At 44.8% G+C, this 15,868-nt stretch overlaps 1 protein-coding gene across 2 annotated transcripts in view; it reads right to left on the reverse strand.

Annotated features, from left to right (window-relative positions):
• Positions 1-15,701, reverse strand: part of SEC31B (SEC31 homolog B, COPII coat complex component) — a 29,792-nt gene extending 14,091 nt beyond the window's left edge. Inside the window, exons 1-10 of one of the 2 annotated variants that reach the window (XM_023743241.1) lie at positions 14,556-15,701; positions 14,094-14,217; positions 7,128-7,323; positions 6,822-6,917; positions 5,807-5,947; positions 5,305-5,447; positions 4,359-4,458; positions 4,067-4,228; positions 3,155-3,289; positions 352-582 (exon numbers count right to left, since the gene is read on the reverse strand). In XM_023743241.1, coding sequence (XP_023599009.1) covers positions 352-582; positions 3,155-3,289; positions 4,067-4,228; positions 4,359-4,458; positions 5,305-5,447; positions 5,807-5,947; positions 6,822-6,917; positions 7,128-7,323; positions 14,094-14,217; positions 14,556-14,634 — 1,407 coding nt within the window. In that variant the 5' untranslated portion in view covers positions 14,635-15,701. Of the gene's footprint in view, positions 1-351; positions 583-3,154; positions 3,290-4,066; positions 4,229-4,358; positions 4,459-5,304; positions 5,448-5,806; positions 5,951-6,821; positions 6,918-7,127; positions 7,324-14,093; positions 14,218-14,555 lie in introns of both variants that reach the window. The other variant, XM_023743240.1, reaches the window with a different exon arrangement.
• Positions 15,702-15,868: the final 167 nt, after the last annotated feature.

Below are 15,868 nucleotides of genomic sequence, written 5' to 3' on the forward strand. Positions count from 1 at the left end.
TTCAGCTAATCTTCCCTTCCTTTCCCTTCCCATCATCTTATCTGCCCTTCGGCATGGCCCTGTGGAAGTCTTCACCTCAGCTCCAGCAAAGTATCCACGACATAAGCAATAGTAGCAAAAAGGGAAAATGTCACTTGTACCCCTCACCTTTCCTAGTGCAAATGGTCTTTGAGCCTCTCTCTGGTAAAGGATGAAGATTTTATGTCCGGAGGGTGGGTGTCATGTAGGAAAAAACCTACTAGGAGTCAGGGCCTCTGAAATCTGGGTCACAGTGTGGTTATGCATCTCCTGGTGCTGCAGTACCCAGCTTTGGGGAAACACCGCTGAGCATCCAGCCTTCAGGCTTCCTACCTTCAGGAACTGCCAGAGCATCTTTTCACTTTGTACTGACGCTCGCTGGATCTTGTTCTGACAATAATTGAGGAGATTTCCTGATCTCAGGGCCTCCTGCAGCTCAGCTGACCGCATCAGGAATTCGGATTCTGTGGTGACTTGACTGACGAAGACTAGGCGAAGGCAAGGCTGTGGCACCTGATGGGCAGGGGTGCTGGGAAGGCCAAAAGTAACCAGCTTCCCCCCAAACTGGTGAGGAAAAACAAGAAAGGTAACGGTCATGCCTTTGAGCTAAAAATTAACACCAAGTCAGGATCACAGGACAGGCCTATATTGGTCAACCCTAGGATAGGAAATCAATAATAAGAGAACTCTTGGGGATGGAATAGAATCAGGAATTGAGTAGCAAATGTGCCCCCATATCAAAACCAGCTCTGCATTTTTAGTACCATCAGCTTAAAACTGCAGCACATGGTACTCATCTTCTCCTCATCTGTCCTGGCACCACCCTTCTCCCAGTCACCTGGACCAAACACCTTGGCATCATCAGTCTTTATACAGCTACAGCCAAGCAACAACAAAGTCTTACCTCTTGTTCAATGTCTCTTGTGAAGGTCCCTCTGTCCCATTCCCAGTGCTAGCGCACCTGAATACTGGAATAGGTTACTAGCCTCTAGGCTTTTCCTTCCTCCAATCCAAGCATTAGCCCACAACCCTGTATCTGTTGCTACTCAGGGCTTGTAATGGTTTCATAAAGCCACAGGAGATACCTGAAGCTGCTCTGCTTGTTGTACACAAAATCCTTCAAAACCATGGCCAGACCTGCCTCTGCAGCACCTCTCTCCCTGCTCACTTGTGTGACTGCGCCACATCCCCCAAGTCCCCAGTTCCTTCCTGCTCTGTGCCCTCACCTACCACAACACCTCAACCTGAGCATCCTTCTCACCAAATTAGGTACTTTATATAAAGCACTCGGCATAAATACAAAGCTTAGTACAGGCCCTTTACTCTAGCAGTTCTCCACCTTGGCTCCATATTAAAATGACCTGGGGAGCTGTTCAGAGTTGCCAGGCTCTACACCAAACAATAAAATCAGAATCTCTGGGGGTGGGACCAGGCATCAGTATTTTTAAATTCTTCAGGTTATTCCAATTACAGCCAAGGTTGACAACTCCTGCTTTATTCCCTAGCCCCGTGATCGGCAAACTGCGGCTCGTGAGCCACATGTGGCTCTTTGGCCCCTTTAGTGTGGCTCTTCCTAAGCTTTAGGAGTACCCTAATTAAGTTAATAACAATGTACCTACCTATATAGTTTAAGTTTAAAAAATTTGGCTCTCAAAAGAAATTTCAATCGTTGTACTGTTGATATTTGGCTCTGTTGACTAATAAGTTTGCCGACCACTGCCCTAGCCATTCACTATTTCCCTTCCTCAGACCCCCTCCTTAATGAGCTTTCCCAGGCAGAAATCCTCTCTTGACTCCTACAGCACAAAATCTATACTGTACTTCGATTAGTGCTAAACAAAACCACCTGAATTTGGATTGGTATAGTACTGAAGAGTTTGACAAGTGCTTACATATATTTTTATTTGAGCTTCATGTCAATTCACTAACGTAAGCTAGGCAGCTATCACTATCCCTGTGCTACAGATAAGAACACTGAAGTCCTAAGTGAAGTGACCTGCCCATGGTTACACAGCTGATAATCGACAGATCGATAATAATTCAGGTCTCATGACCTCAGAATCCTTCACTTCGCTGCCTCTTGAGTGTGTTGGTCTGACCTCCCTAATAAAACTGTTGGCTCTGAAAACAAGAGCCTCTACTTTTATCCCTCTGCTTTTAATTCAAGCCTAGTATTTAAAGCATTGGGCTAGGTGTTTTAGGGCCTTGCTACTCCTCAGACCAGCAGCAAGGGCATCACCTTGGGAACTCGTTGGAAAATCAGAATCTTAGGCCCAACCCCAGACCGAATGAACCAAAATTAGAATTTTAATAAGAGCCCCAGGTGATTTGTATGCACATTAAAGTTTGAGAAGCACTGCTTTAGGGATAAAAATGAAGAAGATGTGGTCCCTATCCACTAGGGGTTTATTACTTAGTAGGGTCCTGAGACATGCATCTACATAAATTTAGTGCAGTTAGAATGTATCATTACAGGAGTATAAATCTGTGAGATTACAGAAGTGAGGTTAAGTTTGATGAGGGTTAAAGATGGGCCTCCCAAAGGGGGTGGTATTTAAGTGAGGGAACTTGAAAGGCTGTACCAGGATTCAATAGCCTGAGAGAGAAGCTGAAGGATGGGGTACAGGTGGAGGCAGCAGAGTTGGGGAATTATTCGTGGGACATAAGAGTCATATTTATTTGGACCATAGAGAACACATAAGAATAAGGTGGGAATAAAAACTGAAGGGTAAAGGGGCGCTGTGTATACTTGGCTTTGAGCCAATAAGGTAATGCGGGTCAAAGGTCAAGGGTTTTGAGCAGAGGACTGACAGGATGAAATCTATTTTTTTCCTTCCTGCTTTGTATTGTAACCCTTGCATAGCTAGACTCACTACCAGTCCAGACACATAAAGATTAGACAAAAATCAGGTGGCATCTCAGGTAGTTCTCCATAACTGGTAGGTCTAAAGCAATCAATGCCTTTTATACAGGACTGACAGCAAGCAGGTGAAGGGGAAGAGAGGGAAGCTTGAGCAGTAAAGCGGGACCTACTCTGAGACACAGGTAGATGGAAAAAGTAGCTCCATGCTGGGCACACAGTAGGCTTCACAAGCCCTCACACACACAACCTCGCACATACACACACTACACTTACAGCAAATGAAACACCTGCTGGCCTTCTCATCCATTTGGGGGTTTTTTTCAGAGGAGGTATCAATGATGCTTGGGTCACTTGCTCTGGCATCGGCAATGGTGGGAGAGGCTGGCCTTTGCTGAAGGAGGAAGAGATCTGGGGGCAAAGGACATCTGCATCACCAGCCTGAAATGGTGGCCTAGCCAGAACTCCACCTATAAACTCCATTTTGGGAGAAATCCTTGAGATACCTAATCTAGCCCACAAAGATGAGATTCCCATATTCTAATGGTGATTGTGAGATTCCCATGAAGTAGGCTTGTGGGATTCCCATGAAGTAGCCTATTGGCTCTAAGGTCTACAGAGGAATGTGACACAAAATGGATATGTAGCCGAAACCGGTTTGGCTCAGTGGATAGAGCGTCGGCCTGCGGACTGAAGGGTCCCAGGAGAACTCCACCTATAAACTCCATTTTGGGAGAAATCCTTGAGATACCTAATCTAGCCCACAAAGATGAGATTCCCATATTCTAATGGTGATTGTGAGATTCCCATGAAGTAGGCTTGTGGGATTCCCATGAAGTAGCCTATATTTAAAAAAAAAAAAAAAGACAAAATGGATATGTAGGAGCAAGGGAGGTAAGACAGTTCATACTTCCAAATAATGTCCCAGCATAAGGTCCAATGTCCCTGAAATACCACAGGGAACATCCAAGAACAAAAGTGAAGGTGAAGGCCTCTTTTGTATTGTGGCAGGACTGACTTCCTCCCAGGAAGATGGGCACTGGAGCAAAAGTAGAGCCCTCCCAAACTCAGGGCCCTGCCCTCCTACTATTCAATATCCCCACTTCTTCCCAGGCCATATGTCCTGCTCTCTCCCCACAAAGAGAGACAGCCCCTTCCCTCCAGCATTTTCCATTAAGCCCTTCTAACCTTGTCAACCTGTCTCATCTGCTGGACGTCCCAGCTCCTACCCATCACAGAGTACAAACTGATCCAGCCGTCAAAGGAGGCAACAGAGAATACTGGAGGGTTCCGAGGGCACCACTGCACATCAAAGCACCAGCTGCTCTGTGTGGGTAGCTTATATGCCACCTAATATGAGGGAACACACCATCAGGGAAACCCTGACATAGATAAGGCGGCCCAGAATGCATAGCTGCTGCTGGGTTTCCCCTACCATCTCATCTCCCATCCCAGAACGCCCACAGACGGGCCAGCCTACCTCGCTGCTCACGAGGTTCCAGCACAAGACCTGGTTGTCCTTGGCACTACTGAGCAGCAGCTCAGCATCAGCCTGGCTCCATGACACTGACAAGATACCCCTAAAAAGGAAGTACCCTAATTGGCCGAAGGCCTACTATGAATAGGGTACTTTATATATCTCTGATAAATCTCATCCCTACAAAATGAGCAGCCTGATTTCATTTTACAAATGAGAAAAATGGGGTTTTAAAAAATTAAGGAATTTTCAGCAAACAGCCAGAACCCAAGTCAATGCTAAGAGCCTATGCACTGTGCACTGTATCACTCTGCCTTCCATAGATCACTGCAGGATGGCTTTCTTCTTTTCCCTGGTTGTAGAGTAGGGACTATGAATCAGCATGAATCATAGAAGCACCCATCCCTATAGGTGCTTTTTAGCTCAGGAGAGTAGCGAGGACCTAACCCTCAAACGTTCCCAAGAAGGTATAAAGGCAACATGGCCTTTTAGTCACAAAGAACAGACTGTGGGGCTGCTTTCTCTGCTATGGGCCCCAGAACTCAGCTTCAGAGGCAGGCCTGTGTGCAGGACAGACAGGAGCCAAGGTTCTTCTACTAAGGAGAAGTCTTGGAGAAGGCAACCTCATCACTAAAGAAATGAACATTACCAGATGAGAGCCTGGGGACTCTCCTAGGGGCTAAACACTGGCTCCAATATTTCTCATTTCCCCATCTCCACTCCCATCTCTAGAAGTTAGATGGCATCTCAGGCTCTTTTCCATGACCTCTGGGTCTAAAGGAACTCCTCTTGGTGGGGCTGGAGCTAGGACTGGGTGACTGTGTTCACTGGGATGGCTTTGAAGACAGGGAGGATGTTTGGTAGCTAAAGTGAGGCATTCATTGCCCCCTATCCAGGTCATTATGCCCCTGCTCTCCACCAAGGATGCAGATGAAGTTTGAGATACTACCTGCTATGGCTCTCCAGCACCTTCAAGGGCGAGGAGGCGAAGCGCAAGTCCCACAGCTGAATCACTGGGAGACGATCATCTTCTGAGCATAGCACCAACTGAGTGGCTATGTCTGGGTGCCAGGCCAGGCCTGAGCAGTGCATCTGTGACCAAAGCAGACTCCAATGGGTAACATAACCTGCCCATTCTAGTGAGAACCCGTTCTGCCCAATTGGGATGGGACCCCTCTGAGGACAGGTTTTGTGTCTCCTCTAGGTGACTGAGACCACCACAGCCATCGGGAAATACGTGATGACCATGAAAAAGGAAGGAGCCTTAGAAGCGCCCATTATCAGGTCTGTTTAGGTCCCTAAGCTTTCACTCTCAATAGGAAATCTGCCAGGGGCTGAATCCACATGTGTAACCGCTGCAAACAGAACCCTGGCCTGGGGAGGAGTAGCTGCAATGACTACGCCTGAGAGAGAAGCCACAGCCCAAGCCTATATTTTGCTTCATGACTCACCCTGCTGCTGTGATCACTGACTTTGATGATAGGTTCATTCTTCCTGAGATCCCATACAACTGCCTTGCCGCTGGGGTGAGCAGAAGACAAAATGTGTTGAACTTGCCGGTTCCAAGAAAGTGCCTTGATGTCTTCCGGGGGCTGCTGAGGCAGGATGGGGGTAGCAGGTGAAGGACAACTTGCTATCCCCCCCAACCAAAAGGCAATTGCTCTTCCACTGCTCCCAACCACCCACAGAAAGCCTAACGGTAGATATGGTGCTACCCAAACCAAGACAGTCTCAGGGAGCTGGAGTTGAATTTTCCAGAGAGGTTCCTTTAGGGTACTGGTGTAGAAGCTGAGACAATGGTAGGCACACTTGGGTTTCACTCCTATCTCAAGGTGCTCCTGAGAGGATAGAGTCAAGATTTAAAAATAACCCTCAAGGATAAAAGGAGGAAGTGAGGAAGGGGAACATAAACACCCAAGATTCCCAGAGAGAGCGAGGCAGGAAAAAAAAGCCATTGCTACTTTTAGGGCACAGATGTTATCAAATTCATTCTTAACTTACCTCACGATACTGTAAGCATAAGCCAGAGAAAAGCCAGGAAGCAAAAAGATAGGCCCAGCTATAGACTGACAGATAGGTACACTTAGAGACAGAAATACATGAGACCCCCGACTGCATGGGAAAACCAGATACAGAGACAAGGCTGACCCTCCCACAAAAAGGACCAGGGCATATCTGGGAGTCCCCTCTGCACCAAGCCTGCTTAACCTTGCCTAAGCTATACAATGTCTCTCTCAATGTCTTACTCCAACCCCTAAGACAGTTAATGACCACAAACCACCCATCCAAACACACACACACACTCCCCTCCCCTCCCCTCCATCCCTGTCATCATCTGGCTGGTAGCACATTGTCTGTGGAGCTTTATTGCCCTCCAGTGGTAAAGCCTAAAATCTCCTATGCTCTGGCTGCCTCCCTGGGAAAATCAGCTGCACACTGTAAGCAGCAGCCCCGGAGCCTCCTCACCTGTGACTTGGATCCTGGGGTCATTGGCACACTCAGGTTATTCAAATCCCAAATGAAGATTTCGGAATCACTCGCCCCTGAGGCCAGCAGGTTGCCCTGTACAAAGCACAGGTCTTTGGAGACCACCATCCCAGAAGAGATGGGAGCAGGAGACGGGGAAAGAGACCCATAGATGAGGCTTTCAAAGCCTCCCCCGAAACAGCCTGGGAAGGGTTCAGAGTTACGGACTGAAAGTCGTAAGTGAATGCTTCCATTCGGTCTATTGCTTGGGGGCTTGGCCATGTCTGACCAAGTGAAATGTGGTACCTGGAAAGGGTTAAAGTCAAGGGCTCTGACAGCCCCCGTGTGCTTCTGTCTCTGGGCAATCACAGGCTCCTTTCCTGGAGACAGGATGTGGGTCACATTGTATAGTGTAAGCATGCCGTTGTCCCCGCCGCCTGCAATAACCCCGGTGCTGTCCAGGTTCCCATTGCCAAAGCTCCCCCAGATCAGCTTGTGAAACCTACAGAGAGGAGGAACTTGAATCAGCACCAGTTCAGGTCCATATGAGCAAGCATCTCTGCCAGCCTCTGCCACTATGCAGGCATTCCCACCCTGAGCTGGGGCCTGCCTGTCTTCCTCATATCCCAGACCCAGAATGAAGGTCTCCTCTGCTGGGTCCTGCCCTTTCTCTGAAAAATATCCCCTCTATGTTACACTAGAAGCCGGGAAGCCATTGCCTCAGAGTTGTGTGGGGATACTTTTTTTAAAAGTTAATATTATATAGGCCTAGTGATAAATACTTCAAATAGGTCACTTCACCTCATCCTCGCAACTCAAATAACAACTAACATTTATTGAATACTTCCTATGTACCAAGCACTATCTTAAGTGCTTTACATGTATTAACTGATTGAATATTCAACAACCCCATAAGGCAGTGGTTCTCAATGTTGGCTGCACATTAGAATCACCTGGGAATCTTTTTAAAAGCCTGATTTCTGGGCCTCATCCTCCGGAAAGTCTGTTTCTTTGTTATGGGGTGGGGCCACAACATTAGTAACAAAGAAACAGAATTTCCGGAGGATGGGGCCCAGAAATCAGGATTTTAAAAAGATTCCCAGGTGATTCTAATGTGCAGCCAAGGTTGAGAACCACTGCCATAAGGTGTTATTATTGATTCTACTTTCAGTTGAGGAAACTAAGGCCAGAGAAGTTATGAAACTTCTGCATGTACAGCTAGTAATTTTATCCCCATTTTACAGCTAGGAAGTAGCAGAATCAAGGTTCAAAGTCAAGCCCATTTTATTTTAATGCCTGAGATCTATAATGCCTGTTTAGAGGAAGACCAAACTTTTCTGTCCCTAACTAGAAGCAGATTCCCTAGACCAAGAATTGATGTCCCCTCTTCCCTCTCAAACTGGATGTGAGAAAAAACCAAGGACTTCATGCCTTCCCCGTGTGGCTAGCTCACTGAAGCACTGTGTGGCTGCCATGGCCCAGCCCTAGAGACACAGAAGCATGAAGAATAAACACACCTTCTGGGAAATACTTTTCTGGTTTCCTGAGGATGCTTCTAACAAGATACTGCCAGTGTCTTACCAAAAAAAAAAAAAAAGGGATGGACCCTGGGCCCACTGCAGACAGGTGTAGGTCTTCTGCAAAGCCCCTAAAGAAGGCATGTGAAACCCTTCAAAGGTTCCTAAGTGGTCTGTCCATTTCCCAGCTGCTAGCCAAGGATATTTCCACAGCCCTTCTGAGAAATCAGATTTCACACTGAATGGTGTCCTAAGATCCCTCACCTTAGGAACAGTCAGCAAAGAAAGTGAGTGGGGTGATCAGGCAGGAACCTGTTTGGCCAGTCATAAGAGCAGAGCCAACCTGACAGAAGTGAAGAGCTGAGCACCAGTTCAGACTAGGTTAGCAAAACAGCAGAGCTATGATAACAGTACTGTGGTTACCAGAGGGGAAGGGAATGGGGAGAAGATAAAGAGGGTAAAGGATCAAATTATATGGTGACAGGAGACTAGACTGTGGGTGGTGAGCACACAATGCAATATACAGATGATATATTATTAATATGTCACCCCAATAGATTGAAAAACAAACAAAAAAAACATCAGAGGTGACACAAATGGTGGTCTAAAGCTATTGTCAGAAAGGCTATGTTTTCTAAGGTTGTCTGATCTTAATAGGGCAGAAGAATGTGCTTTACTAGTATACTGGGGCTAGAGGCATCCTGGGGCTAGAGGTCAGTGTAGCAGTGGGAAAGTCAACAGAGTGACTAGAGAAGCCCATAACAGGCCACACAGGAACCAGAGGGGGGTATGGTAGTGAAAAGCTCACCTGGGAATGGTAGAAGAGGTGCAGGGACCTCACTATGGTCAGAGCACATGACATACAGACCAGAGTAGAAGGTACCAGAGACCTCAAGGTTGGGGGGTCACCAAAGGGTTTGAGAAGAGGACCCAGTTCCTCTACAGTGGCTGCAATGCACACAAAATGATTTTCTTTCTGTAAGCATGTAGACGGTACATTCTATTTTGTTAGTCACTTAATGAGGGTGAAGCTGGAGCCTGAATAGGACGTGATAGAGAACACCTGGGATGATTCAAGCAAGGACAGGGATTGATCGTTCAGTAGGCTCAAGGACTGTCAATCAGCTCTGCTCTGCAAATGGACAGGGGACCAGAGATAGCTGTGGGTGTGTGTAGAGAAAGAGAGCACATGCGAGCATGTGAGCAAATGTGACAAAATGTTAACAAGCAATGAACTAAGTGAAGGTACACAAGTGTTTATTGTATTAGTCTGCAACTTGTCTATGTTAGAATACTTAAAAAGAAAAAGGGTAAAAATAAAAATGATGGCCTTGGCCTGAAAATAGAAACTAAGCGAATTAAGGGGAAGGTTTAGGAAGAAAGGTTTGTATGGGAAGGAAGGAAAACAAAAGAATAGAAGTGTAATTCTCTGCTAAAGAGGTTCCCAGGATAATGATGGCAATAATAGAGACATTAGGACATGACAGAATGATAGGTGGCACCTAAACACAGGTTCTTTGATTCTTACTCAGACCTTGTGAAGCAGAATTTTCAGAGACAGGACTTTAGAACCTACATTTTCAGCAAGACCCTCCAGGTAATTCTAACCAGCAGCCAGGTTGAGGTTGAGAATGACTGTACTAGATGCATCAGACTGCACACCAGCCTAGAACAATCAGGGAAGACATTGAACTTCACAAAGACAGAACCAGCCCTAACAACCAGCTCATTGCTATGCTTCTAGTGAAAAGCAAAACAGAGGACTGAAGAGAATAAACTCAAGTGTATGAGAGCAGAATATCACACCAGTTAAGCTCCTCTGAGGCCAAGCTTTAGTGATTAGGAGTATGTGCTGTATAAATTCTTGCTATGATTTATGTACTTTTTTTTGTTTTGGAGTTTGCTTTTATTTGCTTAAAGTTCCTTTTGAAAAATCTCAGCCTTGTGCAAGTGAACTAAAGTGAAAATGAGCTTGTCCACATCCAGTCCAAAATAGCTGAGGAACTCCAAGTTTCCTTAAAAAGTCACACTGAGTGTTGAAGGCAGTGCTCCAAGCTAGAGAATGAAGACAGTGGAATGGAACAATGGCTGTCTGAGAAAAGAACTACTTTTCTGAATGCATTGTATGTGCCAGCCCATTATGTGTCTACTATACATCCTAGATTTACAGCAGAGAAAACAGGGCCAGAGAAGTTAAATAACATGTCCAAGAGGACAGTAGATGGCAAAACTGGGATTTGAACCCAGGTATGTCCAACAGCAAAGCACATGCTCTCTCTATTCTGTGATCTTGCCATCTTTTAGAGAGAAGGCAAGTCTTAGAAACTGGAAAACTAAGAGAAGTATACAAAGTGATCTTTTTTCTGTTTGGTGTTGTCCCTTACACAGGCACCCAAAGAGAGATCAAAATGCCCCCAAAGAAGATAGAACCGAGGTGGAAGTACTGGAAGATAGATCACCTGCTCTCTCCATGTGAAGAGGCTGGGTCATACAGAGATTACGGAGGCCTCTCAAGAGATCTAGAACCTCAGAGTAGACAGAGGTGGAGAGCAGATCACACATTGGCCTCTGACATCATTCAGCCACAGCAGCTATATCCTCAGTTCAAAAATCAATACATAAACAATGTATTATTTTCCGAGAAACCTTTCCTCTTGAGTGAGATTCATCTAACCAGTCAAACATCGCTTGCTTCAGTGCACATGCTAATCCACATTGATTCTGATTGCATCCAGTGACATTTATCAGTCTATTTATAGCTTGAGATTGTCCCTTATCTACATCTATACCAGTATTTCAGAACACTTCTCTTCAGTCAGATATTTCTAAATGGATATTTCTCTGGTGCATCATGGATTGAGGAGAAGGGGATTTTCAGGATTCAAATGTGGTTGAGGCATGGGCCTAGTGAACAGGGCAGGCAAAGGAAAGGAGAAGATTTCTAAAAGTATATGTTTAGTTAATAATGAAGAGACATGAGGAGGAGTTTTTAAAAAGGTGGGAGGGCCCTAACCGGTTTGGCTCAATGGATAGAGCGTCGGCCTGCGGACTCAAGGGTCCCAGGTTCAATTCCGGTCAAGGGCATGTACCTGGGTTGCGGGCACATCCCCAGTAGGGAGTGTGCAAGAGGCAGCTGATCCATGTTTCTCTCTCATAATGTTTCTAACTCTCTATCCCTCTCCCTTCCTCTCTGTAAAAAATCAATAAAATATATATTTAAAATTTTTTTTTAAAGTTGGAAGGGAGGAAGGAGACTAAGCCAAAAAAAGAACACAAGACCTGAATTTTGAGCTCAGCAGGTTCTTAGAAGTCATCTTGTAAAGCCTCTTCTTTATACATAGGTGAGGAAACCTGAGACCACTGACAGAGCTCTATTTGCCCAAAGGCACACAGCTCTCATTAAGGCTGCAACCCAACACAACTGTGCTTTCCACTAAACCAGCGGTCGCCAACCGGTGGTCTGAAAGGTTGGCAACTGCTGCACTAAACCATGGAGAAGATGACACAAAAGAAAAGAAAGAGAAAAGCATAAAGCAAAGGATGGGTAGCCCTCTATCTACCCTGATCATCTTGGTCAATAGTTTGTGATGCTGACTTTTGAGTAAGTGACCTAACCCAGGCTGGAACAGAAAGAAGTGGGTGTCTTACGCTTATGCTGTCTAAGATGACTTCTTCGAAAGGACCTAACAGGACGGTGTCAAAGGCAATCCCTTAGGTCTGTGGGAATGAGAACCAATCTTTGGAAACAATTATGGTGCAATTAACTGTACTATTTTTGTTGGTTGTAGCCCACAAATCCCTGCAGGGTGGAGCAGGACATGAGGTAAAGTTCATGATGCCCACGTTCAGTACCAACATTTCAAAAAGGGTCCCTTCAACCTAGTTGGCTGCAAAACATTTTCACTTTAGTTCACTTGCACAAGACCATCACCCTTGAAAAGCTCTTAGACTAAGTGAAGACTAATATAACTAACTGAAGTGATAGATAGAATGCTCAGTTTGATAACCCAGGAATTTACTTCACTCATTCATTCAATAAATATTTATTAAGCACCTCATGCCAAGCATTGTTCTAGGTGCTAGAGATAGCGCAGTGAATAAAACTGACAAAAATCTCTGCCCACATGGATCTTAGGATTCAATTTCAAGGTTTCCTAAGCAATTATATTGCCCCTATTTTAGGAACTCTAAGATTAAGGAACCACGACTGTGCTGAAGCTGCTGCTTGGCCTGTCAAGAATAAGACCCCTTGCCCACTGCCCCTTTTCTTACCTCCAGGAATCGAAACATTATTGAATTAGCTCACCCCTGTCAGGGGCCCTTTCTGAAATGCTTGCTTAGAGGCTAAGAATATCTCATCATGATTGGTAAACCCTCCAGTGCCTGCTCTTCTAAAGGTACCAATACAAAGATATATGAAAAACTGCAAAATACAGATACTGTCATAAAATGATACAGGGGTTCAAGAAAAAGGACACAATAACTAATCGTCATTATTAGATTAAACCATGAAAATAAAGAAGAGGGTACCTCTTTCTAAACATCCTAACTAATCTCTCGGATGGACCCAAAAATTCACAAGAGGATGGAACACTGTATTCTAAACTGGGATGGATGGGCAAGGTAATTCTCTGGGCTGTAAGAAAAAGATTCATATTTTTAATCTAAGAAATGATATAAATTACACTTTTTAAAATTACACTTTAGTAATAGTACAATAATAAATGTACATTATTTACATGGAATATATAATTTTATTTTTTTAATATATTTTATTGATTTTTTACAGAGAGGAAGGGAGAGAGATAGAGAGTTAGAAACATAGATGAGAGAGAAACATCGATTCAGCTGCCTCCTGCACCCTCCCCACTGGGGATGTGCCCGCAACCAAGGTACATGCCCTTGACTGGAATCGAACCTGGGACCCTTCAGTCCGCAGGCCGACGCTCTATCCACTGAGCCAAACTGGTTAGGGCTGAATATATAATTTTATGTTGAATGACTTGAATATAGTAATTCACATTTTTCCAATGGTACAAAAATGCGGAGACCATTGCTTCATGCTGTAAGCCTCATCTTTACAAACCTATAAAAGAGCAATTGAATAATGGAAAGAAGGTAGGCTTTGGAATGAAACAGGTGGAGACTTAAATCCTAGCTTCTCAGAGTTTTGGTTCCCTCCTATGTGAAATGGGAATAATGTTATTTATTGGGTAGGCTCATTTCGAGGGATGAGTAAGATATACAGAGCCCCCAGCATAGTGCCTGGCATGTATACATGTGCTCACCGAACGCTAGTAAGTGAATGCCAGCCCTGCAAACCTGCCAGAGCCATGAGTCCCAATCGGTCCCTGACAGCGGTGAGGAGAGGATCATTCGTTCTCCTCCCTTTGGCAGAAGAGGGGGATACTGTGTAAGGTATTTACCTTCACAAGAGCCAAGGGAGGAAGAAGTCAACATCTTTGGATTCAGAGAGAGATCAGGTACTCATAGGTCCAGGCCTGTGGGAGGCATCTTTATCACATGATTCTGCCTAACACTCCTGCTGCTGCTGCTGCCCAGAAAGGAGTGGGAGCTTTTTAAATAGTTTTGCAAAATAAACCCAGAGTTAACTTCTCTCCAACTTAGTGAGGATCCTTCTCCCCTCACTGGTCTCCTCATGAGCCCTGAGAAGCACACACTACTCCCAGGATTCCCCATCAGGGTCTATACCAGGGTCTGCCCTGCATACCCATCAGCACTTCAGACATAGTACCTGCTTGAGGCAGAAAGGACTCCCTTGCGTTTCAAGTCCAGAGAAAGGTCCCTGAAATCAACCTCAAAGATTTCCAATGTGCCATTTGTGCTAAAGGAGGCATCTAGCTGCTGGGCAGATGTTCCTAGGCACAAGAAAAGTTAGGAAGAGGCAGCGTATGAGCAACAAAATATGCATGGATTTGGGGTATATTTATATAGGGAGTGGAGAGGAAGAGAAACAAGAAAAGACTGAGTATACCCTTTTTCAAATGGTAACTGCAAAAAAACATGAGGTGCCTAGCCTTGAGCCATAGTCCAAGGCTACCCCCAGGTACCCAAAACAGCTAATATCCCCTTGCTTTGCTGTGAGCCAACCCCATGACTCTAAAGCTTTCTCTGATGTTCAATAAAGAATTCTGCATATTAAGCTTCCCTGGACCTGTGTACCTCCCCTGGCTCCTAGTCCACAGTATCACCATACCTGTGGCCAGATACACAGGGTACTGGCTGGCTGGGCTCCACGCTTGGACAGCTGGCCTCTCAATTTCCTTCAACTTCATGGTCTGACCTGTAGGTGGCAGAAATCTGACATGGCTCTCAGCTCACTGAAAATAGAAACCAGCAAGCTTACGGGCCTGATCCAGGGAGCACCTGTGGACACAAGATCTTGTTTCACTCTCAACATCACGGGATGGGGCATCTCAGGGCAACACAGAGTGACAAACACATGACCATTTGCATGTCTGTAAGGACAGTTCAATTAACTGATTACTAAAATCTAATGCTTTAAATCCAAAAAGCATGGTTGTCACAGGCCCCATGGTGATGATAACCATCAAACCAGATAATCTCTCAGTGACTTTATCATTTCCCTTGATTTTAAATATCATCCATATGTTGATGACTCCAAAATTTATATGACCAATACAAATCTCTCCTTTGAGCTCCAAGTTTTTACATACAACAGCTAATCAAATATTTCCACTTGGATATAGCAGACCAAGTTAGTTTGTCTAAAATGGAATTCTCTATTACACATCTTCTCCCCCCAAAATCTGTTCTCTAGTCTTCTTTAGCTCAGTAAATGGTACTACTATCCACTAAATTGCTCAATCCAAAAACCTGAAAATCACCTGATTCCCTCCTCCCTTATTTCCTTCTAATCCATTGAGTCTTCCAGACTTTACCTTCAAAGTATATCTCAATCTGTTTACTTTTCTTCATCTCTACCACCACCACTCTATTTGAAGATATCATCTCTCACCTATATTACGTCAATAACCTTCCAATTAGTCATCTCTCTGTTACCCATACCATCACCCAATTTATTCTCTACATAGCATCAGGAATGAATTTTTAAAATAAAAAATGGGATTTTGGCATTCCATACTTAAAATCTTTCAACGGCTTCTACCACATTCAGAATAAAATTCAAACCCCTTAGTATGGCCCTACTCAAAAGCTCCAGTCTACTTCAACATCATCTCTTGCTACTTTCCCCCTTACTCATTGTGTTCCAGCTGCATTAGCGTTTGTGCATTTCCTAGCTTTTTCCCACCTTAGAGCCTTTTTGAATCTGTTCCTTACTTTGAATGCTCTTTCTTTCAATCTTTGCATGACTGGCTCTTTATCCCATCTTTCTGGGCTCAGCTTCTCATCTCCTGAGAGAGGTAAGCCACCCAATCAAAAACAGCCTCAATATTTTTTGTTGCAGCAATTTATAATCATATATTTATCTACATTTACAGTGGTCTCATCCAGTAAGTAAACATCATGAGAGCTAAGCTAGCATTG

Source organism: Myotis lucifugus, unplaced genomic scaffold (assembly GCF_000147115.1).
Source record: "Myotis lucifugus unplaced genomic scaffold, Myoluc2.0 scaffold_381, whole genome shotgun sequence".
Classification (NCBI taxonomy): Eukaryota; Metazoa; Chordata; class Mammalia; order Chiroptera; family Vespertilionidae; genus Myotis; species Myotis lucifugus.